This window comes from Vanessa atalanta, chromosome 27 (assembly GCF_905147765.1).
Source record: "Vanessa atalanta chromosome 27, ilVanAtal1.2, whole genome shotgun sequence".
In the NCBI taxonomy this organism is placed as follows: domain Eukaryota; kingdom Metazoa; phylum Arthropoda; class Insecta; order Lepidoptera; family Nymphalidae; genus Vanessa; species Vanessa atalanta.
Genome location: NC_061897.1, coordinates 5,513,164 through 5,540,828, shown reverse-complemented (window position 1 = coordinate 5,540,828; position 27,665 = coordinate 5,513,164). Strand labels below are relative to the sequence as shown.

Below are 27,665 nucleotides of genomic sequence, written 5' to 3'. Positions count from 1 at the left end.
ATCTTAGACTGGATTGTTAATATAGAATATTATTCCAATGGCTGATACAGTAGACATAAACTAATCTTAGACATTCCGTGCCAATTACTATCATATGTACTTCAAACAGTGATGCCAACTTGTACATAATTTCCAAATTCCCCTAAATATCTTTTAAAAAGCATTATTTTTTTTGATAATTCATGTATAAATTTAAAATAAATTCAATAATTATAAAATTAAACCTCAGTCGACATCAATGATTACAACGATACAATCATTGATATAATTATATCGTGAAAATTCAAGGTCATTATTGTTCATCTATCTTTACAGCTGCCTTTAACCTATAAATTTTAAGTAAGGGTACTTTTTTTATTAAGTCCTGATTGCCAAGTTTGTCGTCCAGCCGGATCGCGCGTAATATATCGTATTGATAAGCCATTGGTACTGTTCGAAGTGATTGCTTGAAAGTTTTTAAGCAGGTGCGTTGTGAAAATGTGATGTTATTTTATTAAACGTTTTTAAATATATTTTGAGTTTTTATTTTAGTTAATAGATGTCAATTATTTGATTAGAAAACAATTCTGGGAATATAGATTTTGTTTGTAATATCAACTATACGAATAAAAAAATGTTTAATTGTATGCGAATATTTTCATGTTTCTTTAATTCGAACTATCAGGCACTTAAATACCCGAAAAGTAACGTTATCTTTCCAATTGTGTAATAACGTTATTTTATAAATTATATAAAACATAATATAATTACGCAAAGTTTTATTATTATTAGCGTGTGTATAACGTCATAATTACGTCTCTTTACATTTGTAAAATATACCCGGTTCAAGATAGCTTGATCTTTTTGACGGATGTCATTTTTTCTGATCGACATAACTTTGCAATGACGAACATATATATACATACATATTTTCTTAATTTAATGATTTTAAAAATTGTAAATTATTTAAAAAAAAACATCACAAAATTCCCTAACGATTCAAACGTTATCAGAATTTTTTTAAGAATTTTCATTGCTTCAAAGTAAAATTTAAACAGAAACACTGAAAATAATTGACGCTTGTACAATGTTACATCGGTCGGACGGTAGGGACGCGAATAACAGGCAATAACTGGTACAAATATCGATTACAAAAATCCTTATTAAAGATCATTGTTAAGTTATTGTTAGGAACGGGGGTCCTTTTGGTTGGGGTCTCTTTAGCTAGTGGTTGGGGTCTCTTTAGCTAGTGGTTGGGGTCTCTTTAGCTAGTGGTTGGGGTCTCTTTAGCTAGTGGTTGGGGTCTTTTTAGCTAGGGGTTGGGGTCTCTTTAGCTAGTGGTTGGGGTCTCTTTAGCTAGTGGTTGGGGTCTCTTTAGCTAGTGGTTAGGGTCTCTTTAGCTGCTATAATACTTTTTAGAAAAATAAGTTAAAAAAATTTGAATTCTAATTGGAATTACGCATTCCATCGTTCCATCGACTGTTATATATGTTATATTTTCTGTTTCTCATCACTAGCCCGTCTGTCAAAAAGATCAAGCTAACTTGAACGGGGTATAATAATTAGACGTTTCTAAAATATTGTTAATGTTAATAATAACGTTATTATTTATGTGGGTTGTAACGGTACCATTATAACGATATTATATCGTTATGAATTCCGTTACGGGTAACGTTTTAGGTCCCTGGAAACAATGACAATGTCGAATACGATTGTCATAAAGATGGGAATACCTTGGAGATTATTGAACCCAGGATAAAAATAATGTTAAAAATCGAAACACAAAATTAAAGTTCTTCCAGTACAGATACATATTAATCAAGCAGTTTTGCTATTGTATTGTCTATTGAACAATTTATATATGTGTATATATTGTATATAAGCATACATATATACAATAGGCTATTATATGTATATTCGTAATCTTAACTCTGTTACTCTTTCATAGTCAAAACACTGAACCGAATTCGATGGGTATGCAGGCAACTTGAACCCCAAGGACGGACATACCATACTTTTTTATTCGTAACACTTGACGAACAACACCGAAAAAGCGAAGCCACGGGCTCCAACTTGTATATATATAAAGGAACGTTTATATGTTGGTCATCTATGACCTAAAATGTTCTTAAACATTCATGCCACATATTCTCAAACATTAAGCAAATGGGCCACCTGATGGTAAGTGGTCACCACCACCCATAGACAAAGGCGCTGTAAGAAATATTAACCATGCCTTACATCACCTATGCACCACCAACCTTGGGAACTAAGATGTTACGTCCCTTGCGCCTGTAGTTATACTGGCTCACTTACCCTTCAAACCGGAACAAAATAATACTAAATATTGCTGTTTGGCGGTAGAATATCTGACGAGTGGGTGGTACCTACCCAGACGGGTATGCACAAAGCCCTACCACCAAGTAAAAGTTATTTAGCATACGCCCGAATAGTTTGCTGTAACTGAGACTTTTCGGTGTATATTTGTCCATAAATATAAACCTACGTACTTATAAAAAAACTTAAATAGCAATAAAACAATGATATAATTGAAAAAATACATTTAATTTCTTAGTATCACATGATATACAATAAACTGTGTAAAAATACGAGTGTACGTATTCATAATAAGGTCACGTAAATCCTAAAATAAAATAAATTCGATACATCGAACGTATCAAAACTTATACAAGATATAGTTGTGAAAAAAAAAATCGATTTATTGTGACCGAGTGTACTTTAAATTTAATATCAAAGTACTTCAAATAACTAAATAATAATATGCGACCTATTAACATCTTCTTGTTAAATTAGTTGTCCCTTTCTATCATCATACAAAGGAAGAGGACAGAATTGTTTAATCACCCCCCCCCAAACAATTTTATAGGTAACGCCGTATTAGATTAAATTATAACTAAACATCATATATACGCTTTATATAAAATCAATTGTATTTAATTGACATATACATATATAAAAACTATTTTAATCAAATGAGTTATCATTTATATATCTTAATATTCACATATAAGGCTAATATACCATATTAACCTTATATGTGAATATTAAAACACACCCACATGTTATTATGACAAAGATTATATGTCAGATATGTCAAGCTTTATCACTGTTAAATGTAAACATAACTTTTCCATCAAGTTCCTAAACTTATTAAAAATAATAAACGAGTTTAGTCGAGAGAGGATTACATGGGGAGTTGGAAAAAATATAGCTATCCTGCTCGCTCTTTAAATTTGTCAATCACAGACAGACCACAGACGTTAGTAATAACGTCATAATTCCCTTATCTGTTATTAATTTCATATAACAATTACTATATTCCCTATCTAACAGTAATAAAATATGTCATATTCATTGTTGGTTTAAGGATTTTTTAACATTTTAAAATGATTTATTTATCAAATTAAATATTTATATTTATTATTAAATGAGCAGACGATTTTGTTACAATGAAACTAACCTAAGTGAAACGACTAAACCTATATACATAAAACTCATACCAGAAGATAAAACGCCTTTAAGAACATAAAATATACATATATCAGACACAAACATAGATCATACAAATACTAAGTTATTTTTTACACGCTTTAAAAATTCACAATTTTTACATTATCTATGCTGACATAAACTAGAATCAACATAACAATGAAAATGTGTAGAAGGCATTTAATTTATTATGAAAAGAAATGTTGCCTGTTACAAAAACATGCGAGCATAAAATATAACTAAGGCTGCGAGAATACTTCGAAAGAAACCAAAAAATTAAAACTGTAATTACAATAAAACTATTTTTCATTAAGCAGATTCATTAATATTTAATTTTATTTAAGTATTTCATAATAATACTATTATTGTTAGAGTTAATTTATATTTTAGTAAAGTATGTTTTATACAATCAACATATATAATATATAAAGGTTAATTATTTCGAGATAATTTTTCATATACTAGTTTTTATAATTATAAAGTCATATTATTTATGCAAGATAATTTTATCCGAAGGAATGTAAACAGTTAATACATACAAGAGTATAACAGGTTATTAGATTAAACAAAAATACAATTACCATTGTTGGTAATGGCAACATTTACTACAAAACTGAATCGGAACGTCCCTGATATAAAAGTTTTTAATAATATTGTACATACATGTTTATAATAAATTCTGTGTTACTATATGTAAAGTGTATTTAATTTAGTTTAGTATTGTACACAAAATGATTATATGCTATAAAATTAAAATATGTCAATATGGCTGACGTTAGCTGCCATATTGTAAAAAATATGTCAGGTTTGTTAAGTACGAAATGTACTATTGTGTTGGTTATATCTATAAACAGTGTTTAAAATTTAATATTAACTAGATTATTTTTAGATATGTATAAAAATATTTATTATTAATAAGGCAAGATATTTTTTTTAAATATCAAAATGTAAAACTATTAATTTTATTATGTTTGTTACAGTCCAAATTATTATGAATATATTTTTAGATATATATAAATAAAAACTATGGAAAATATTAATTAATAACGAGTTTTTAGCACAATCTACTTTCAGAACCGGTTCTAGCTTTACGTTTAATTCATGTGCTTTTATGAGCCTACATGAACAGGGAATATTTTAATTTTACATTTATTTAACTTGAAATTAACCAAAGACATCTAGAGTCAACATAAATGTGTGACTCTTCATATTATTTGCAGTTAAAACTACTTTTAACCGGTTTACAGTTTTGTCAGTGGCATTAGTAACAAAGACAACAATTTTATTTTTCCTCAAATTTTATGCAGTCTGTTAGTGTTACTAGTGTAACGTATTTTCGTTTATTCTTAACTAGAGATCCGGCCCGGCTTCGCACGGATATTTATTAATTAAGAAAATGTTTTGATATAAATATAATTTATACACTCTAGCACTCAGGAATAATTAAGTTTTCTAACAGTGAAAACATTTTAAGAATTGACATCATTAGAGATTATTTCCTACAAACAAAAAAAAATCACTTCTAGTAATATTAATATAGATGTAATAAAAACAAAATAATTATTAATTTCAGCGTGGTGTAATGAAATAAAAAAAAACAAAAGTTAGAAAAAATCTAACGAGGAGTTCTGATTGACTGCCACACTACGCAGTATTATTGGTAGGTTTTTCACACTATGTGAAATATTTGAAAAATCATCCCCTAGATGTGTTTAATAAGTGTTTATAAAAATGTTAGAAATACCGAAGTTGTTATAGCATTTCCAAAAAAGTATTAGCTATAAGGGAGACAGTTTTAGAGGATATACCACCACACTCCAATGCGAGTTGTTGTAACCATTATTACAGAAACATGATCAATTCTATAATTTAAGAACTTACAATGTATGTGCTCTGAGATGTAATATTATATATATATATAATATATACGAGTCTGTCCGTGCTAGCAACACATATTCTTCTGAGTCTCTCCTAGTTTGACTTCACTGCTCCACGCTGGCAGTTCTATTTTGCCAGTATGGGTCGCTTTCTCTTCTGATGGAATACCTGAAAGTATTATTATTAATTGTAATAATTAACCAACTACAACATTTCGAAGGCGCGACCAAGCTTGGTTTAATGGCATATGTTACAAATCGGTAGCGATAGATGGCGCTGATTGAATATGTAACTTTTCTGAATCGCGCTGTCTAAATATTCGCTATTACAACCATAAGAGGAGAAAAGTCATATAAACAGCATTTGACAGCAAATTGACGCGATATCGTTGGTCGAGAGCTTGATTAATCTATGATATTCACTGTGGATTTGCGATTTGTAACTGTTATCGGAATTTTGGAAGTAAAATTAAAGTGTAAATTTGTAGTTACAACTCGTACGAATCAACTGTGCACTTCTCTGGAGTGCGACCCCTCTCCCGCTACCCCGCGCGGCGCCCCGCATTCGCCGTAAGCGCTCATATCATATCGGTCCATATGTATCTATTTAATTGGAAAACTTCGTGAGTAAAATGACCTAGTATTATGACGCCTTATCATAAAAACGACCCTTTATCAACATAAAAAAAAAATTATAATTTATATATTTTTTATATAATTCTCATTTCTTTTTGCAAGCGGTATCGTTCTAATGACGTCACAGAGCGAGGTGCACAGTTAATTCGTACGAGTTATAAGTAATCGACGATGTTACCAATATTGTAAATATTCAAGTTTGAATGGATGTATGTTTGTTGATCAATCACGCCAGAACTGCTGAACGGATATGAATTAAATTTGGCATAGATTTAGATAAACAGTCTGGAATAGCACATAGGTTGCCTTTAATCAATAGAGGAGGACAATTCACGGACGAAGCCGCGTGCTGTAACTAGTATTAAATACTTCTGTTTCGTGGTAGTATGTGTGATGAATAGGTTCCATTGGAGGTTGGTAACGCATTTTCGATATAGGGGATGGTTCATTATGGCGTCAATGTTTATTGGTTTGACCACCACCAGGTGGTCCCTGCGTGAGTCTGCCTGCCTATTTTAAACAAAAAATCTGTGTCTGTTAAGTATAAAACATATACGAACCGATTGGTAACTTCTCATCATATTCCGTGGAATCGTAGGAGCGCAGGGAAGCGACGAGGCTCGACGAGGACAGCTTGAGGAGTTCCGTCGCCGTGTTCAGGAACACTTGGTCTATGCCCTGGAACAATCAGCCATTCTTATCTTTCCAATCTTAAAAACATTTTTTGCTGCTCTTTTAAGTATATAACAGTATATAACAGTATATAACAGTATATAACAGTATATAACAGTATATAACAGTAGTATATAAGACTATCCAAAAATAAAATTTGGTTACGGTTTCGGAAATCAGGTTGTTTCAGTAACGATTCGATACGAGCTTCGTAACATACAAATATACAAACAAACCAATATTACCTATTTATAATATTAAGTATAGATGTTTATATTAATATTATAAATGAGAAAGTAGCTCTGTCTGTCTGTTGCTCTCCCAACACTAAAGCGAATTTGATAAAATTTGGTCTAAAGCAAGCTTGAACTCCAGCGAAAGACAAAGAAGATAGTTACTACTTTTTATGCCCAACCCTTAAACGGGAGCTGAGCCGTAAGAGACAACTAATATATTATAAAATCTAGTTACGACACAACCATAAATTTGACATAAAATAATGAACATGACATTTGAAACCATAAAATAATGAAAACGTTGAAATTCTTTAAGGGTTTTTTACATAGAAACTTTCTTGGTATCACCAAGAGTGATACCTTTAACTTTGTGGAGTCAGTATGGTGTAATAATATATTTCTGCAGTGCTTTGATACCTGGTCGTGCAGCGCCGAAGTCTCGCAGTAAGCAGCCCCGATGGACGCCGCGTACTGGGACGCCTCGCTTTGCGTAACCGCGCGACAAGACTCCAGGTCACACTTGTTACCCACCAGGGAGAGTATCATTGGATCTGGTACGTTACTGGAATGAGGAACAATATTGGACAAATATATGGCAAAGGTATTCCTTCCTCTCAAAGTTATTTTGGAAGGAAGTTATTTTACGCGAAAACTGGCAGAAATAACCACGTAAGGAGAAAGCGTTATGCCTTCCTCAATTAAAATTGTTTTTCAAATCAAATCAAATCAATTTTATTGAAGTAAACTTCACAACGAAGCGTTTTTAAATCGTCGATGTTTGAACACTACCGCCGTTTCGGAAAGCAGCCTCCAGCGAGAAACGGCAAGAAACTCGCATAGTTGCTCTTTCTTGATGTTAAAATTGTTAATATTTCTTACAGTGTCAATGTATGCGGTGGTAACTATTTACAAACGGCTGGTTTATTTACCGGACTACCTATATTATTTGAATAAAAAGTCTAACCTCTGCAATTCCTTGACCCAGCCCTTGATGGAGGCGAAGCTGTTCGCGCTGGTGATGTCGTAGACCAGTAGAGCTGCATTTGCGTTCCTATAGTACATCGGAGCCATGGACCGGAACCTCTCTTGGCCGGCTGTGTCCCATACCTTTAAAACGTTTGATAACAATGTTGATTTTTTTTAATATTTTAAATAGCTCAAAATTAATTAAAGTAAAGGCTAAGGCCTCTCCTCTAACTTTGAATGGAAGGTTTTGGAGCTAATTCCAGCATACTGCTCCAATACGCAATTTAATTGAAATTAAACACATGCAGGATTCCTCGCCATGTTTTCCATCACAGAGCATGAGTTGAATTATAAACACTAGTGAAGCACATGAAAATGTAATCTTGCTTGGGTTTGATCCGGTAATCATCGGTTAAGATGCACGCGTTTGTACGACTAGGCCTTATACCTCGGCTCTTGTATTGGTGATGGCAGATGATAACTTCCTAAGATTGATGAGCGTGTGGAACTTTATATCTAACAAACAAAAGCGAATACGAAGTGTCATTAATGTGCGTAATAATTATACATTTGTTAGTACGTCGAAAATGCTATCACTTTATAATAATAATATTTTTTTGCCATATGTTTACAAAATGACGGGAAATCCCCCTCGGTATAACCTAGGATGGGATTCCCCTGACCGGTTATGAATAAAACTTAATTTTCTGAACGTTCGCTGTATTGTACGTGTCTATCTGAGATATATCGTACTCGAAAGTATAATAAATATATATATTTAGGAGATTCCTTTGTCTATACAACTGTTTAAAACAAATAAAAAAAAAGCGCGCGAATCAGAATTAAACCGCCATTGATTTTTGTTTTATGGCGCGGACGGTAAGGTCGATATTGGCGCGACTTGTAAGTTGTTAAGATGTTCGTTGTGTTTTATATATATAATACTCTTTATTGCACTGAGAAATTTTACATAGTAATTTACTCATGAAATTATTTTTATTTATTTATTTATTTAAATTATTGTTCACAATGGCGGGCTTATTTCTAAAAGAAATTTCTTCCAGCCAACCCACAGCTGTAAGAGACAGTGTTATGTAGCAGGTATAAATAGTGCAACATTAGATACTCTTAATAATATTATATAAAAGAAACAATTTTAATATTTTTTTATTTGGATTTATAAACTTAACTGAGTAAGTAGTTTACTTCATTACGTATGATGCGGTGATTTATTTATGTTAAGATAAATTTGAAGTTACAACTATTATTGGTTTATTAGTAAATTGTTTTAAATAATTTAAATTATTGACATTTTTTTTTTAAATCTATTTCACTTCTGTACGCTATATATATATAGTACCCTGAGCATTTTAAAAGTATTTACTTCATACAATTATTATCTTTTAATTTCGAAATAATAAGCCCTCATTAAGTACACAGCCCAATGTAAGTAGCTAAAGCACTTGTGTTATGGAAAATCAGAAGTAACGACGTTACCACAAACACCCAGACCTAAGGCAACATAGGAAACTAATGAACTTTTTCTACATCGACTCGGCCGGGAATCGAACCCGGGACCTCGGAGTGGCGTACCCATTGAAACCGGTGTACACACTACTCGACCACGGAGGTCATCGAAGCATAATATTAGTATAGATTAACGGGTGATTTTAATTTTGTATTCGCTTTTGTTGCTTAACCATAATGTCTTGTGTACTCCATCGGCCTTGCAAAATCTGAGGCAACTTCGAATCATCAGCTATTCTAACGGAAAAACTGCAATATTAGTGACGTTTTCTAGTCGGAATGAAGGCAGTCCAGTCGGTGTAAATTGTTACTAGGAGTGTAGTTCTTGGAGAGATTATCAAGACATTATTATGTAATACTAGCCGTGCCCGCGACTTCGTGCGCGTTTGAATTTAACGAATTTTTTTTTTGGGCCACCCTATGGTAAGTGGTCACCACCGCTCACAGACAAAGGCGCTGTAAGAAATATTAACCATTCCTTACATCACCTATGCGCCACCAACCTTGGGAACTAAGATGTTATGTCCCTTGTGCCTGTGATTACACTGGCTCACACACCCTTCTAACCGGAACACAACAATACAGTGTACTGTTATTTGGCGGTAGAATATCTGATGTGTGGGTGGTACCTACCCAGACGGGCTTGCACGAAGCCCTACCACCAAGTATATGTATGTTAGTGTTAAGTTCGCAGATTTTACTAGAACTTATTCATTCTGTATAAGGCAACCTTTGTTATATTAAGCCGTTGGTGGGAGGAATCTGACGTATCGGCAGCGCGAGGACTGCTTGCTTATAAAAGTAGCTTAATTTACTCCTTATTACATCAATTATCTAACAGTGAAAGTCTCGTCAAAATCGGTCCAGCCGTTCCAGAGATTAGCCGGAACAAACAGACATACAGACAAAAATTGTAATAAATGTTATTTTGGTATACATAATATGCATTTAGTAAAAAGCGGTTATTTTAATATTACAAACAAGCACTCCAATTTTGTTATATAATTAGATTTGGTTCAGTGTTTTCAGCATGGAATCAGGAGCCGAGATGGCCCAGTGTGTTCAAACCCAGGCAGGCACCACTGAATTTTCATGTGCTTAATTTGTGTTTATAATTCATCTCGTGCTCGGCGGTGAAGGCGAGAAAACCTGCATGTGTCTAGTTTCTACGAAACTCTGCCACGTGTGTATCCACCAAGCGTGGTGAAATATGCTCCAAACCTTCTCCTCAAAGGGAGAGAATGCCTTAGCGCAGCAGTGGGTAAATTTGCAGGCTGTTATTGTTGTATCGAACTGGATCAGTTTCAGGACTTAGGTGACATTGCGTTAAATACAAAATTTCTCCGAAATTCCTCGTAACTCACCTGAAGTTTAATTCTAGCATCGTCCAAATTGATGTTGCACGTGAAGAAGGAGGCTCCGATGGTGGGTGATATGTGCTTGGAGAACATCTTGCCTATGTAACGTACCACGAGACTTGTTTTGCCGACGCCTAGAAAAAAACAATAAGAATATACATTACTCAAAATATTCGGACTTTTGTGCACTGAGTTCCGGTCAATTGAACTCAACTCGTTTAAGCGAACGCGAGGAGCTGACGGGTGATGTTATTGAGCAACGATTTGATTTCAATCTTAATACCTTCATTTTTTTTTTGTTTAATGGATATTGGTTGTTACTATTATATTATAATTTACTCTCAAAGACAAGCAGACAAAGATAAAAACTATTCAGCCACATCTGCGCGATCGTCTCGGCTAAATTTTCTTGTATTTTTCTGGTTTTTTGTTTTGGTTTTTGATGAGAGAGTGTGTTATTGTTTTTTTTACGATTGGTGGTTTGTTTGTTTATATATTTTTTAAAATTTTTGTGTTATCTCTACTTATGATGTTACGATGTATATCTGAGATTAAGGGGGTATTTATAAGTAATCTCATGTTATACATACTCTTTGGATGTCAACTCTGATCTGTTTGGTTTATGTTTTGTTTGAATTACTTTAAATTTGGAATGTTAGTTTTGGAATCACTTGAAGAAGTAACACGTCTAGTTATCTGACATAACTTATGTGTTTTATATAAATTTCATATTGATTACATTTCAACAGAAATAAACTCAAAAATATTTAAGTTAAAATGAATGAAAAAAATACTTATCAGTTCTTAAGTGTCTGTTTTGTTTCAAATTCCATTAGTCACGTCCACTATTCAAGAGTGTCAACGTGACACAGTTTTAACTTCGAACAGCTTTTCTTTGTAGTATGCATATAAGACAATTCAAGGATTTCACAATTTAAAAATAGTCATTATTATTTGTTTAAATAAGTGTAATGCTCCGGTTTGGAGTAACGGAATTTCTGAATCACAAATGAGACGCGATGTTAATTACATTTTAATTAAATAATTTAAAAATTTAACTCTGTCGTGTAGATGTGTCTAATTATTTCAATGTTATTTACTCACTAGCTGTGCCCGCGACTTCATGCGTGTTTGAATTTAACAAAAAAAGCCTAAGTAACTCCTCATCACATCAGCTATCTGCCAGTGAAAGTCCCGTCAAAATCGGTCCAGCCGTTCCAGAGATTAAGCCGGAACAAACAGACAGACAAAAATTTATTAGTTATTTTGGTATTACCTTGTACAAATATATATGCATTTAGTAAAAACGGTTATTTTATTATATGTATTTATATAGATTGATTTCACGGACAGTGTGTACTGTGCTCTAAGGTTAGGTTAGGTAACTTAGTCAAATAGATGAAACTGCGAACCACATCAAGACTAGTTACTGAACATTATCGACTTAATATTATGTAACCGTCCTTATGATAGAAAAATGTTCTAGCCTAGCACGACCGGTTTTAATCAGGCGTCCCTTAACAGACATAGTAAGGTTATAGTTCATTATTAGTAGGCTTTAATCGTAATTTATATCACTACATTCTATAAAACAAAGTCGCTTACCGCTGTCTGTCTGTGTCTGTATATGCTTAGATCTTTAAAATTACACAACGGATTTTTATGCGGTTTTTTTTTTAATAGATAGATTGATTCAAGAGAAAGGTTTATATGTATAATACATGCACAATATAGTAGAGAAACACTTTGATCCGTGCAGTGACGGAGTAAGAATACAATTCACTGCCCCTCTCTCTCCCATGGGTGTCGTAAGAGGCGACTAAGGGACATCTGAGCGACCATCTGCTCATCTGGTGGTAGGATGTCAATCATCCGCCTGGCTTGTTACCACCGTACGCATGGTGAAACACTCGTGAAGTGGCTGCTTGCAGCCGCGTTTCGAGATCAGCCGGCGTACAGCCAGTGCCCGAGCGCGCATTGTCGCGATAAGTGTTGGTCCGGTGGATGTTGCTGTTGAACCAATGCTGGAGGAAAGTATATTGACCCGCCGGTCAGGGAGACCCGTAGAAACGGTTGTTCCGCTGGCCGCCCGTGGCAGAGTACAGGGGCCCAAGCGTTCCTAACCAGCTCGCGAGGCTGCCCCACCAGGCCACGCATAATCCCGGTGTGGACCGTCGTGCCGGTTGGTGACCGGACGGTGGGGTCCCGGCGGCCACTACCGGGAGGGTTCGGGGGCCCTTCCGCCCGGCGGGTCGGTTTATTTTCTCTTCTGGCAACTTATTGGGGAAACACAGCTCCACACTTTGACCGTCCTTATCGTGGCAACGCATCGCTCGCTTCACGTCTCTTCCTCTTTTTTCCCCCTATCCATGACAGTGCATAAAAGAAATGACGGTCGTACAGCGGTGCACACCCCCACCATTCCCACGCTGTTTGAGGTTGAGTTCGTTAACATCCGTGGACTCCACGCTAACCTCAATGCTGTCCACCACCATCTCGAGACAGCACGGCCAGCAATGTTGTTTCTGACGGAGACTCAAATACTCCGTCCTGTCGATACCAGCTACCTTAATTATCCCGGCTACATGCTTGAAGAATCCTTCAAAGCGAAAGCCGGAGTATGCTTGTTCGTCAGGACGGATGTTTGTTGTCACCGTCTGCGCTGCTTGGAGGACCCTTCCTTCTCCCTGTTAGTGGTACGTGTGGACTTGGTTCGTCAGAGTCGGGTCTACGTGTGCCTCTACAGATCCCACAATGGTGACTTGGAGACAAGCCGACTATTTGACCATCTTAGTCGGGTGGCAGATGCTGCGCAAGAGCAGTTTCCTAACGCGGAACTGGTGTTTTTGGGGGACTTTAACGCTCACCATGAATCATGGTTGAAGTCCTCCAAAACTGACCATGCGGGAAGGACTGCCCATGCTTTCGCTCTCACGCATGACTTGACCCAGTTGGTTGATCAGCCCACCAGGATCCCAGACATTGACGGGCAAGCGCCTTCCCTACTGGACCTTCTGCTGACTAGCCACCCGGTGGAATATCAGGTTGAGGTTCGGGCTCCACTTGGTTCTTCGGATCACTGCCTGATATCTACCAAAGTGCCACAGGCCAAGCTGCCGCCACCAACGGTAAGCAAACGTCGCATTTGGCACTATAAGTCGGCAGATTGGGACGGTTTGCGCGATTACTATGCGTCAGTCCCTTGGAAGGAGCGTTGCTTCAGTGAGAATGACCCGACAGCTAGCGCCGCTGCTATTGCTGGTGAGATCCTGTTGGGGATGGAATACTACATTCCTAACTCAGACCTCGCCAGTAAGGGTACGCGTAACCGTTGGTTCACTCGCGAATGTTCCGATGCTGTGTCTTCTAAGCAGGCGGCATATCGCGCGTGGATCAATGGCTGCGTTAGTGGGGCATCTAACATTGACTCACTGAAAGCAACCTACAATAAAACTTCCAAGTCTTGTAGGAAGGCATACACAAGAGCGGATGCACAGCGCATTGCGCGGTTTGGCCATGACCTTATTTCACATCCTAGAGGCTCCCGTAGCTTCTGGCGTCTGACCAAATCTGTGCAAAGCAATTTCTGTCAACCTTCGCTGCCACCGCTCAGGTATCCGGACGGATCGCTAGCTCACAGTCCGCAGGAGAAAGCTGATCTTCTGGCAAAACTCTTTGCGGATAATTCCGTAATCAATGATTGTAGTGCGCTGCCACCAACAATTCCTTCATGTGGCTACATGATGCCTGACATCAAAATCAGGCAACGTGATGTACGTGCAGAGCTACAATCACTTGATGTGCGGAAAGCTAGCGGTCCCGATGGAATACCAGCCATAGTGCTGATGAAGTGTGCAGCGGAGCTGTCTCCTGTGTTAACGCGCCTGTTCCAGCTGTCTCTTTCTACAGGATGTGTGCCGGATTCTTGGAGAGAAGCTAATGTGCAAGCGGTTCCCAAAAAAGGGGATCGATCTGACCCGGCAAATTATCGGCCAATAGCTATCACCTCAGTTCTTTGTAAGGTGATGGAACGGATCTTAAACAACCAACTGATCCATTACCTAGAAGATCACTGTCTAATTAATGATCGTCAGTACGGGTTTCGACCAAAACGGTCCACAGGTGATCTTCTAGCGTACGTAACACACCTCTGGGGTGAAGCTATCGATAAGCGTGGAGAGTCGTTGGCCGTCAGCCTCGATATCTCCAAGGCTTTCGACAGAGTCTGGCACAGAAGTCTTCTCTCCAAGCTGCCGGCATACGGTCTGCCGGTACAGCTCTGCACCTGGATTGCTAGCTTCCTACACAAGCGCAGCCTTCGCGTTCTAGTTGATGGTTGCGCTTCAAAATCCCATGTAGTGAATGCTGGAGTCCCCCAGGGGTCTGTGATATCCCCCACGCTCTTTTTTCTGCATATCAATGATATGCTCTCTCTCGGGAACATACATTGCTATGCGGATGACAGTACAGTGCACGGGGGATACCACGGACGCGCAGCGGCTGGACGGGCGGAAACTGAGGAGAGACGGAGGGATCTTGTTGTTGAGCTCGATAGGACGTTAGGACTCATCGCCAAATGGGGCTCTGACAATCTTGTTGAGTTTAACGCCAAGAAAACACAGGTGTGCGCTCTCACAGCGAAAAAGTCACCATTTTCCCCTCCTCCTTCCCTCTGTGGCACCACGCTGGAGATACATAGCAAAGTCGCCATACTGGGAATCGACGTTCGGTGCGACCTCAATCCAAAGGATCACATCGAGGCTGTTATTAAAACAGCCTCACGTAAACTCGGAGTCCTGAACAAGGTGCGGCGTTTTTTCACGCCTGCTCAACTGCTCCTGCTGTATAAAACACAGGTACGGTCCTGCGTTGAATATTGCTCGCACCTCTGGGATGGCTCCGCTAAGTACCTACTGGAGGCTTTGGATCGGTTGCAGCGACGTGCGGTTCGCATTATTGGCGATGTAAAGGTCACCAACACCCTCGAGCCTTTACAATTGCGTCGAGAGATAGCGGCACTCAGCGCTTTCTATCGAATGTGTCACGGCGAGTGCTCAGAGGAACTATTCTCCCTTATTCCTGCTTCCCCTTTCCTTCACAAGTCCACGCGTGCTGGTTCTCGATGTCACCGCCTAACTGTGACATCAATTCCATCGCGTACCAAGAAATTTGGCAACTCTTTTCTTTGTCGCACTTCCAAAACATGGAATTCTTTACCAGCGCACGTATTCCCCTCCTCTTATGACCTGGGTTCCTTCAAGCGAGGCGTGAAGAGGCATCTTGCGGGCCGGCAAGGCGGGGGCGGCTAGAGCAGATCACCTTTCCCAACTGCACTAGCCGTCGTCGCGTTTGGACTCTACTACCACTTACCATCAGGTGGAGCAGAGTTATTTGCCCTCTCGGGCAATAAAAAAAAAAAAAAAAAAAACACTGATAATGTTGTAAATTAACACATTTCTTTGCCTTTTTTTAATTGTAAACGCTGTCTGAATTCTACGAGATAGTTCAAAATAATGTACTACAATATCTTACCCCTTAAAAAAAGTCAAAACAAAGTTCGCGATGGTCTATTCCCTAACTCTTAGGGATAACCCACAATAAACATTTATTAACCTTTACTTTTTACAAAAAATAATGGCTTATTTACGAAGCGATTTTAAGCAATACAGCATTTATTCCTATCAAATTAAATACATTGTGCATTTAATGAAGGTCAATATGGACTTTCAAAGATAATAATAATAATCTAATGATAGCTCTGTATATATAATTCTTTTGTACTTTTATATATCCCTAACCCCCTAAACGGCTCAACCGATAACGATAAATGCTTTTGTGTTATTACGTTGGTCCCTGGCTTTTTGTTTTTTTTTTTTTTGCGCCACAACCTAACCTAGGTTGTGTAGCAAAAAAACATTGTACCTGCATATAAGAAGTCGGGACGGACAGCTAGTATCTATTAACTCGGAGGAGTAATTAGGACTTAAATAGGAGCCAGTAAGTCTTTAGTAGGGCAAGCATTAGCATTAGCAGCCCGTAAATGTCCCACTGCTGGGATAAAGGCCTCCTCTCCCTTTGAGGAGAAGGTTTGGAGCATATTCCACCACGCTGCTCCAATGCGGGTTGGCGGAATACACATGTGGCAGAATTTCGTTGAAATTAGACACATGCAGGTTTCCTCACGATGTTTTCCTTCACCGCCGAGCACGAGATGAATTATAAACACAAATTAAGCACATGAAAATTCAGTGGTGCCTGTCTGGGTTTGAACCCGAAATCATCGGTTAAGATGCACGCGTTCTAACCACTGGGCCATCTCGGCTCTCGGCTCGTAGGGCAATACGGTTTTACAATAGGATCCCAGAAAGCGTTCAAAATGTCTCCGTTGCCAAAAAAAATCCTAAAGAAGCGCTTGTGGGCAAAAGGTATTATGTACGCGAAATACCAATACTATGTTATATACCAATAAAATTTATTTATATATACAATAAGTGAGTTCACGGTTGACAGCACACCTTGGGAATGAAACGATCGCCTCCTGACTATTTCATTGTTATCTATACACATAATAAAATTGGAATGTCTGTTTGTAATATTAAAATAACCGCGTTTTACTAAATGCATATGTATGTATACACGGTACATATACCTAAATAACATTTTTTACAATTTTTGTCTGTCTGTCTGTCTGTTTGTTCCGGCTAATCTCTGGAACGGCTGGACCGATTTTGACGGGACTTTCAGTGGCAGATAGCCGATGTAAAAAGGAGTAACTTAGGCTACTTTTATTTTAGAATTATATGTAAATTAATAATAAAGTCACGCTTTTTTAATAACTTCAAACGCGCACGAAGTTGCGGGCATGGTTAGTACCGAATATATTTTCTAAACAATCACTAATTGATAAAAAAAGCGTTCGACACCATTGCGCTGGCATTTATATATAGGTTTTTTTTAATGGCATCGGTTGGCGGGCGAGCATATGGGCCACCTGATGGTAGGTGGTCACCACCGCCCATAGCCAAAGGCGCTGTAAGAAATATTAACCATTCCTTAGATCACCTACGACGTTATGTCCCTTGTGCCTGTGATTACACTGGTATTAAATATATTTTTTTTTATTATGTATATATATACATAATAAAAAATAGATTAAAGATACATAATCGAGTTTATAGCATTTGAATAGATCAGTATGCATCATAAACACCACGTCATAGTAGCAATAGAGCCTTAAGTACATCCAGGTGACCTTGAAAGTCAGTACGGTTCGTATTAACACACACACACACACATATATATTTAGCGGTAGAATATCTATTGAGTAAGTACCCAGACGGGCTTACAAAGCGCTACCACCAAGGAATTCTATATTTAGTATATAAACATAAATTATAATATGTGCCAAATTCTCTACCTCAAACAACCATTTGCCTTTCGTCGAACGTTCGAATCTATAAGACTTCATTAAGAGATCCTACATATCCCTCAAAGGCCAAAGCACTAGCAAGTCTCAAGCTATGCTGGGGCCCTTGGGCACCCATGAATTTGGGACCCTTTTGGTAGATATTTTTTTGTTTAATTTGGTAAATTGTTGGTTCTTCGGGACCTTCTCAGGAGAGGGCCCTGGGCACGTGCCTCATGTTAAAGACGGTAATGAAAAAAACCCTCTATGTATATTTCGCGCGAACACGTATGATAATTTTATCAATGACAATGAAAACACGAGGATTACTGGATTTATCTCGCGTGTATTACATTTGATAACACGGCTACTGTACTGATAAGAAAGGATAAACGTCTTGAGAATATCTCTGGAAATTCATGACAGACTGGCTAGCATATCTTGCAAAAAAACAATTTATGCATAAAAAGGTTTGAGAAATCAAAATATATTTCATTAAAGTACGCCTTTTTTTTTTAAGAGCCGAGATGGCCCTGTTGTTAGAACGCGTGCATCTTAACTGATGATTTCGGGTTCAAACACAGGCAGGCACCACTGAATTTTCATGTGCTTAATTTTTGTTTACAATTTATCTCGTGCTCGGCGGTGAAGGAAAACATCGTAAGGAAACCTGCATGTGTCTAATTTCAACGAAATTCTGCCACATGTGTATTACGCCAATCCGCATTGGAGCAGCGTGGTGGAATATGCTCCAAACCTTCTCCTCAAAGGGAGAGGAGGCCTTTAGCCCAGCAGTGGGAAAATTTACAGGCTGCTAATGCTAAAAAAACGCTTTTTTACAAGCACTTTTGAATCGTCATTTTACAGAAGTATATCAAGTGAAGCTACCGCTGGTTAGGAATGTAGATTCTAGAGGAACCGCCAATAAACCCAGTACTCTTTTCCAATGTTTAAAATTCAAAGTTACGTTAGTTAAATACTATTATATATGTATATAATATATCCTGCCTGGAAGTCAACAAGTATTAGCTCCACGGTCTTTTATCATCTGTATAATCTTGTATTGTGTAATATGTTTTTTTTATTAATGTATTTTTTTTACAAATGATTTGAATTTATGAATCGGCAAAGTTAAAGATATCAGCGGAATATTACTATAGAAACGGATACCTTGCCCCAAGAAGGATTTATTGACTTTGCGGAGTCGGAAACTTGGCGTAATAAGCTTATCCTTAAGTCTCGTGTACATACAATGCTTATCACTGATTTTATCATATTGATCAATGTTAATCATTTAATACTTAAGACATTAATACTGTTAACAAACAAACATCTATTAGTCGACTGCAGAATTCTGTAACCTTTTATTTCACTCGGACTTTGAACCCAGTACTACGCAATCTAAACCCTAATTATTCAGCCACCGGACCAACGCGGCAGCCATTCATAATTATAATTAAACAATTATTATAAAAATAATAGCACTGACTCACTTGCCCGTCACACCGGAACATGATTAAGCATCATTAATATAACTTTACTGTATAGTCTGTGCACCAACAAAAAACGAAACAAAATTAAAAAAAAAAACGATTCAAAAAATGCTTTTCAAAGTGTATACATATATAATTCACTGCCTCGCTGGTCTAGTGGCTAGATAAGAAGGTCACGGATCTCGAGGATCCGAATTCAAACCCCAGATCGGGCCGATAAAAGTAACAGCACCGAGTTAAAAAGTTTGTATACTCCCAGGTAGCACGCAAATATCCTGCGCCTGAACTCTTTCCGGTCGAGTACGATTTGCCGCCATCGGATTACGAGGGAATAGAGAGTTAGAGAGGGCACCTGTAATATATCGAGTCCTTCGTCAACTGGTCTTCCTTGATATTTGTCACCGTAGCTGAAATCGGTCAGAACGACATTATTTCTATAACTAATTTATTAAACCATTCCATAGGCCTCAAATACGACACTTCTCCAATCAATAAACAATCAGAATATTCTAATAATCTCTAAATAAATTAACCTTCACATATTCGTGAAAGAATATCTGATGAGTGGATTCCTAACCAGGCGGGCTTGCTTAAAGCCATACCACCGAGCAAAGTGCGTATCATTTAAAAGAAAAAAGAATACTACCCTTAATATTTACCCCTCCTTTTAAGCTTATCACTTGTATTAGGGGTGACTACAATAGCCTAAGAGGTCAGGATCGATCCTGCGACTTTTTTTTACATCGCTAGGCGGACCATGAAACCAAAAAATTGCTAGGTTTTTTTTTAATTACTCGCAACAACCCAAATACGAACAGCCTCATAGTTTTCTTCTGAATTTTATATTAAATCACAAAAACGTTTTTATAATAAAACTTATTCATAAGATATAATGCATGTTTCGTTACACGAGCCGGGGTCACGGTTTTTATCAAGTTATTATTATGCTTCGACTTGTTGTTATGTAAAAAACATTTATGATATTATCTTAAAATAGTCACACGATAATATCAACAACCTGTATCTATAAAAAAAACGCGAATATCTGTACTAATATTATAAATGCGGAAGTAAGTCTGTCTGTTACTATATCACTGCAATTTTGATGAAAGTTGGTTTGTTCATCTTGAAACCCAATTAAGGACAAATTCTCTATTCTTATCTCAAGAGGAGAAAAGCCGAATAAACAAAATTTTACGGTAAATTAACGCGATATCATTGGTCGATAGCTTGATCAATCTCTGATATTTATTATGGTTTGAACGTCGACGATATTTTTATCGGAATTTTGGAAGTAAAATTAAAGAGGACATAAGTAGTTAAGTGCAATAGTGTTGTATTATTAATCTTAAACTCTTAGTAGTGCACAATACAGCCGAGTTATTAGCAAATCGCATAAACATGTAAATCTAAGATTTGTCTTTGTTACGTAATGGAAGTATCCATTGGAATAGGCTACAGGTTACTTCTTATACCTAAGACCTGGCGACTAACTTCTAAAACGCGAGCGAAGACGGGAACAACTAGTAGCTTATATAAGAAGAAATTACTAAAAAATATCATATTTTTTGAGCATTTCATGTATGTGCTGCAGATAAGATTAATTGGGCATTCCGCCAATACGCCATCCGCTTGGAGACCAGGGTAATTTGCTTTAGACTGTCTCAAGCGCTGTTCACAAATTTCCGGATCAAGGCTATCCGAGTTCCGAGTTCTTCGTTTCAATTTCCCTGTCAGGATGCCATTCGTGACGTGTTCACACATATCAGTATAATGTCTTCCTCGTTGATAAAAGTAAAAAAGTACTATCAGAGCATGCTCCAGCACACTGACAGTCTGGCATTTTTGGCACGGACATGTGTTAATGACTCCGTAAAATTCGTATGCAACCGATTTTTTTTCGGAAATGTGTGAAAACCACTTTAAAAAAAGTTCAAATCCAGGCAAGCACCACTGAATTTTCATGTGCTTAACTTGTGTTTATAATCTCGTACTCTTGCATGTGTCTAATTTCAACGAAATTCTACCACATGTGTATTCACTAACCCGCATTGGAGCTGCTCCAAAAACCTTCTCCTCAAAGGGAGAGGAGGCCTTAGCCCAGCAATGGAAAATTTACAGGCTGTTAATAAAATACTAAAAAGATTAATTTTGTTATGTTATAACCTAACTGATATAGTATAAAGCCTCGGACACACTAGGGCACAAATAGAGCAACATGCGCTCAACAACAACAATGTCCTCGACACAAATGCCGCAGAACATTTTTTGGACACAATAGTCAGCGTTTATAGAATTGTTGCCCGAGGAAGTTGTGGCGATTGGTAGCTGTCTTATTTCGGGAGTGATGTTACGTCACCAATTGGCGTAACATATTGAGAGGCACGTTGCCTACATGACTCGGTGACAAATGGCGTTCAGTCACTATCGGGCCTTTATCACCGACCAAGCCAGGCGAAACACGGGACATTGCTGGACACTGTAACATTGCAACGTCACGTAGATTGTATTCTTGCGCCAAATACATTTTCTACAGATTTTATAATTACTTTAATTAAACTAAACTATTACACTAATTTTAAAAAATACTGAACAATGTTAAGTTCAGATATTGAATGATTAATATTAATTTATAATTAAGACAGATTTTGCTGATGAGAATTCGTTAATTTGTACCGCGAATCTCGGAAATGTTTATGCCCCGGTTCCTTCTGATTCCAAAAAAAATTTCGTTTACTTTTAAGCGAGTCCAGTGCACACGGCTTTATGCGGCTCTGTCGCGTGTTCGCAACAGCAAAAAAAATCTATGCTTTAATCTACGTGTAATATCGTGCAATGTACTTAACTATATAAGTTAGACAAATACTTATTGGGAACTACAATGCCACGACATACTTAAATATACACAGATATATCAACCATGTAATACTCCCACTTTTAAGGCTTAAAATCACGCGAACGGAGTCGCGGGCACCAGCTAGTATATTATAATTTCTGTTAATCCTACTTATCACTTAAAATAGCATTAACATAACGCTTTAAGATTGTAAGATGTAACAGAAAGATCAGAAATTATAAATAAATTATTGCAGCGATGTTTATTACGAAATAACTAATTTAATAGGTTTTATCTTGTTAGAATACAAATTCATATTCCTATTTAAACACTTATTTCCCCCACAATTGACAGTGTGGAGGGGGGGGGCGTCGTTGAAAGTTTTATGAAATAATTTGAAATTTTGGTTCAATTTCAAAGACAACGGCCCCGTCGTGAGTATCGCTAGGACAATTGGGTTCCGGGTACCCGGGTTTCCCTGCTAAGTATTGAAGGTTTGCCCGTCGAGGAGTCAAAGTGGCATCGCACGCAACGTACGCAAACAATTCTGTGACGTCGCCGAAAAGATGAAGTGGGTTGAGCTGGTTTTAACCGATTGGGTACTGGTGGAAAGGCATAAAAGCGCTTCTCTAGCGGAAAAAAAAGTTCCATTAAAATACGTATTATGCCAAGTATGACCTGATTATATACGATGGATTCGCTGCAGTCTCCAGGCGACGGAACTCCTCAACGCTCAACAGCCCAAACACGATTTTTTGTACACAGTACGCTATAAAAGATTGTTGATTGAAATGCCTTTTAAATGGTTTTTATATTAATTTATTTTGATATGTTATATTCTTTCTAATGACGACATAAAGTACAAATGAAATATGAAATTAATTAGAGCGTGCAACACTGCATCTAGTCTATCAGAGATCGCTCAGGCGTTGTGTAATACGATATTCTTCAGACCATAGTAGTACTTAAGTAATCACGGATATATATATTATTTTTAGACAAACCTGCAAAGGTCGTATTAAATTCTGCCAAATTTTAATACACAGATATTTAACAGAATCATTTATGACTGACTCAATGCACACTCAACTTAGTCTACAAAGCTTAAATTAGGAACGGGTTAAGACGTTTATTTTATAACGCAATCATCCGTTATTATAGTATTTTCGTGAATTTCAAGTTATTTTTTTTAATTCCCGACAGGTTAATAAAGAAATGTCATATGTTCTGATATATAGATGTTCAATAGAGGACGTTTGGGTATAATGGTGCATATTCTACCACCAAAGATTTGTTCCGGTTTGATTAGTGCGTGAGCCTGTGTAAAGAGACAACATCTTACGTATATAGCGATGTAAGAAAAATTTCATAATTCGCACTGAGCCAATGTCTATGGGCGGTTAACATTTGATCAATTGCCCGTACACTATAAAAAAAAAATCTGTACATTTTGGTTCCTGAACGTATCGCTCATTGATCATAAGCCTTATCGTTACAGCCAGTCCTGTCACTCAATTCCCAGAGAGCGATATTTTTGTTGCAAATAAATTGAAATCTAGAGATTTTTTTTTTTAACAGGTATGTCTTTCCAACTTTTAACTAAAACTGTTAGCTCGACTAATATAGATGATATAACTATTTATACCCACTTAGAAATAATGTAGCTTTCTACTTGTGCGAGCCGAGATGGCCCAGTGGTTAGAACGCGTGCATCTTAATCGATGATTTCGCGTTCAAACCCAGGCAGGCACCAATGAAATTTCATGTGCTTAATTTGTGTTTATAATTCATCTCGTGCTCGGCGGTGAAGGAAAACATCGTGAGGAAACCTGCATGTGTCTAATTTCAACGATTTTCTGCCACATGTGTATTCCGCCAACCCGCATTGGAGCAGCGTGGTGGAATATGCTCCAAACCTTCTCCTCAAAGGGAGAGGAGGCCTTTATCCCAGCAGTGGGACATTTACGGGCTGCTAATGCTAATGCTACTTGTGCAAATTTTATCCCTTTTTATGGTATGTGGTGGAGGAAGAGCAAACGGACCAACTGATGGTAAGTTGTCACCATAGACGAGGGCGCTGTAAGAACTAAACATTCCTTATATCGCCAATGTGCCACCAACCCTGGGAACTACGATGTTACGTCCCTTGTGCCTGTATTTCTATTGGCTCACTTACCCTTCGAAGCGGAACACAACAATACTGAGTACTACAGTTTGGCGGTAGAATATCTGACGAGTGGCTGGTTAAATAATATTAGTATAGCCGATTTAAAGAAAATAGTTCAATATGGCAGAAGTAGTCGTTTTAATAAGTAATATTCAGCTTAAAAATAGTCATAACTATGGTTATTTGATGATGTCAGCTTTAACGATTTCGGTCACGGTGGAGATTCTCGACGGAGAATTAACTGCGCAGGATACGGTGCTGAAGTTCACCTGTACCCGGCTTGACCAACAAGCCAAGCAAGAATACCCCCATTCTCTGGTGCCGAAGTGTATACGCAAACATTAAATACGTCGAAGACGAACGTCGCCCACGCGTTATGCTGCCTTTGCACAGAACGTGTTCACGCGCTTTCCAAACTTTGGAATGCTATTAACAAGTTCTCAACAGTAGAGCGTAAAAAATCTTACAGTCCCAAATAAGTGTTTTGGGGCTAGAACCTTGGGATCAGCAGGCATGCTTTGGACAGAGACTTTTCTCACAGAAAAACATAATCACTCTTTATAATACTGTCTCAAAATACCTCATTACGCAGATCAAATAAGAGTTTAAATAAAAAGCTTATTCTATAAGACAAACATATTTAATATATTTTGTTTTTTTTTTGGCTGTCAAATGCAGAACACCTATTCAAATTGACACCATTATTTGACGAATAGTTTAGAAACGTAGAGGACAAACATGAATTAACTTTTATTTATAAAAAAGATAACACAGTCAAAAAATAGAAATAGATAAATATCTAGTTTATTTAATTCATTGCCAGCTTTAAAAAAAATACAGAACTAGCTGAACCCTGCGGCTTTATCCGCACAAAATTATTAAACTTTACCAAACAAACAGTCACCCCCTAATTTACTCCCTCAAGGGGTGAATTTAAAAAAGTAGCCTTTGTTGAGGGACATAACTACATCAATCAATAATATCTTTGGTGAGTAATTCCGTGTGATTAAAATGGCCTGTTAGTCAGAAACAATACACTACACTGAATGATTTCATTCAGCTGAAATGACAATATTATTTACTTCAAAATACCAGTGTCAACGGGTTCAATTTCAACCCTCCAGGGTATCAATCAAATACCCACAAAACATCTATACTATAATATTATAAATTTGAGTGCATCTCTGTCTATTGCTCTTTATCGCCAAATCACTTAAACATATTTGAGAAATTTGGTATTAAGCAAGCTTGAACCCCAAGGAAGGCTAATTTTTATGCCTTACACCTGATGACCTACCCTAAAACGTGAGCTGCGGGACACAATTAGTTTCATCAAAAACAGGGAGTAGTTCAGTTATAAACACATAAAAAAAAATCATATATATAAAAATATACAGCAGTAAAACCCATTTATTTATATATATATATATTTCTGTCTTACGATTTAATGTCTTGCAAAGACATGAGACGGAAAGGCTGTCAGTAGCCTAGTATTATGCTTAACAAGTTATTTATTTTTTTAAAGTACATTGTTATTACTGAAATAATAAAAAAAAAACATATTTTACTTTATGGTAACACTTTGTCTAAGACTGCTTCCTCCAAACAACACTATTTAATATTTAAGTTATTGTTATTATTGTACTATAGTACAACAATTACTTAATTGAAATATAATTAAAGGCATTAATCTGATTTGTTTTATTTAAAAGTGTCTAATTATATAAGTATTCTTAGAATATTATAAGAAATGTGATTAAGCAATAATAAATTAATGATATATTAAATGATCTTTTAAAACTTTCATTGTTGAATTGAGTTCAAAATAGAGGGGATCCTAAATCTGCTGCGTATGTAGTTAACATGTTTATAATTATTTAGGCATCTTTTAAATTTTTTTATGCATGTTGGTTATTAAAGATCTAAATTTATAGATTACAATCCTCATTTTTTTTTTATTTTGCCATATTAAAACCTAAGGTAGATAATGGTTAAATAAATGTTGTATTTACTGAGACAGCCCTCAACATTAAATTTTTTTTTTTATTGATGTGTGCACACAATCTTTGACATAGAGCCTTCATATTCTTAAATATTCTTTTGTCTAATGTAATGTATGTCAGACTTTATTAGCATTTAATTAATCTATTAATAAAACTGACTAAAGTGAACTGTTATTAGTCATAAATTTAAATGAACGAGATATGATGGAAAATTTGATTTCATGAATTTATATAGATAATCAAATTATTTTATTTTTAAAATAAGAGATAAGAAACTAAACAGTTTACAAATTTGTTTCTGGTAAACTTAAAACTTATTTTGAAAATTTATCATACCTGTAATGTTAATTACATAAAAACTAATGTTACATATAATTTTAAAATTCTATAAAAAATCCATAACAAAACGTAAACATAAATATTTTCATTAAAAAAACTAGCTAATAAAAATAGGTTTGTTTTAATTTTCTTCAAGCGTTACGTTACTATTTCGTAACATTACGATATAATACATCGTCTATTAGAATAAATTCCTTTCATTTCAACTCCTCATGTTCGATATCGTAATAAACAAGAATATATTCTTTACCTTGCGAGCCCAAAACGACGATTTTCGCTTCAACAACTTTCATTTTGAAACAATAACACTATACTAAAACACTACAAAAATTATCACCGTTTATTAAAAATTACATTGTTCCATTATATTTCATTGATAACAACAAAGAATAACAATTGAACTCTTAATCAACTATTTTTAAAGCATATTGACGTCCATACTTTCTGACATGAGAAACACGTCTGATAAGCCGACTGAATTTAATTTAGGCACTCATACTTCATAGAATGACATTTAATATGACGAGCAGACGGAGTAGACTTCTTCAATTTAGTCGAGTTATATTCAAGCGTCAACTGTCAGTTGAACACCGCCACCTAGAGGTATGTAACTGCATTACGTTAAAAAATGTAGTGCCGTTTGTCCACGTACTTAACAGAA

General features: G+C 36.5%; 1 protein-coding gene across 1 annotated transcript; it reads right to left on the bottom strand.

The window, feature by feature from the left end:
* Positions 1–2,525: 2,525 nt before the first annotated feature.
* LOC125074402 (ras-related protein Rab-31) lies at positions 2,526–27,452 on the bottom strand. The gene is made up of 6 exons (XM_047685730.1): positions 27,255–27,452; positions 10,768–10,895; positions 7,875–8,017; positions 7,328–7,472; positions 6,563–6,680; positions 2,526–5,535 (listed from the first exon to the last, which is right to left on the bottom strand). The coding sequence occupies exons 1-6, from the start codon at positions 27,295–27,297 to the stop codon at positions 5,432–5,434; spliced, it is 681 nt and encodes a 226-aa protein (XP_047541686.1). The 5' UTR covers positions 27,298–27,452; the 3' UTR covers positions 2,526–5,431.
* Between the last annotated feature and the right edge of the window lie 213 nt (positions 27,453–27,665).

Coding starts and splice junctions, on each gene's coding strand:
- LOC125074402 (XM_047685730.1), bottom strand. CDS start 27,297: ATGAAAGTTGTTGAAGCGAAAATCGTCGTTTTGGGCTCGCAAG. Junction 8,018..10,767: donor ATGCTAGAATTAAACTTCAG/GTGAGTTACGAG, acceptor AACGTTTTAAAG/GTATGGGACACAGCCGGCCA. Junction 6,681..7,327: donor CTTCGGCGCTGCACGACCAG/GTATCAAAGCAC, acceptor TGATTGTTCCAG/GGCATAGACCAAGTGTTCCT.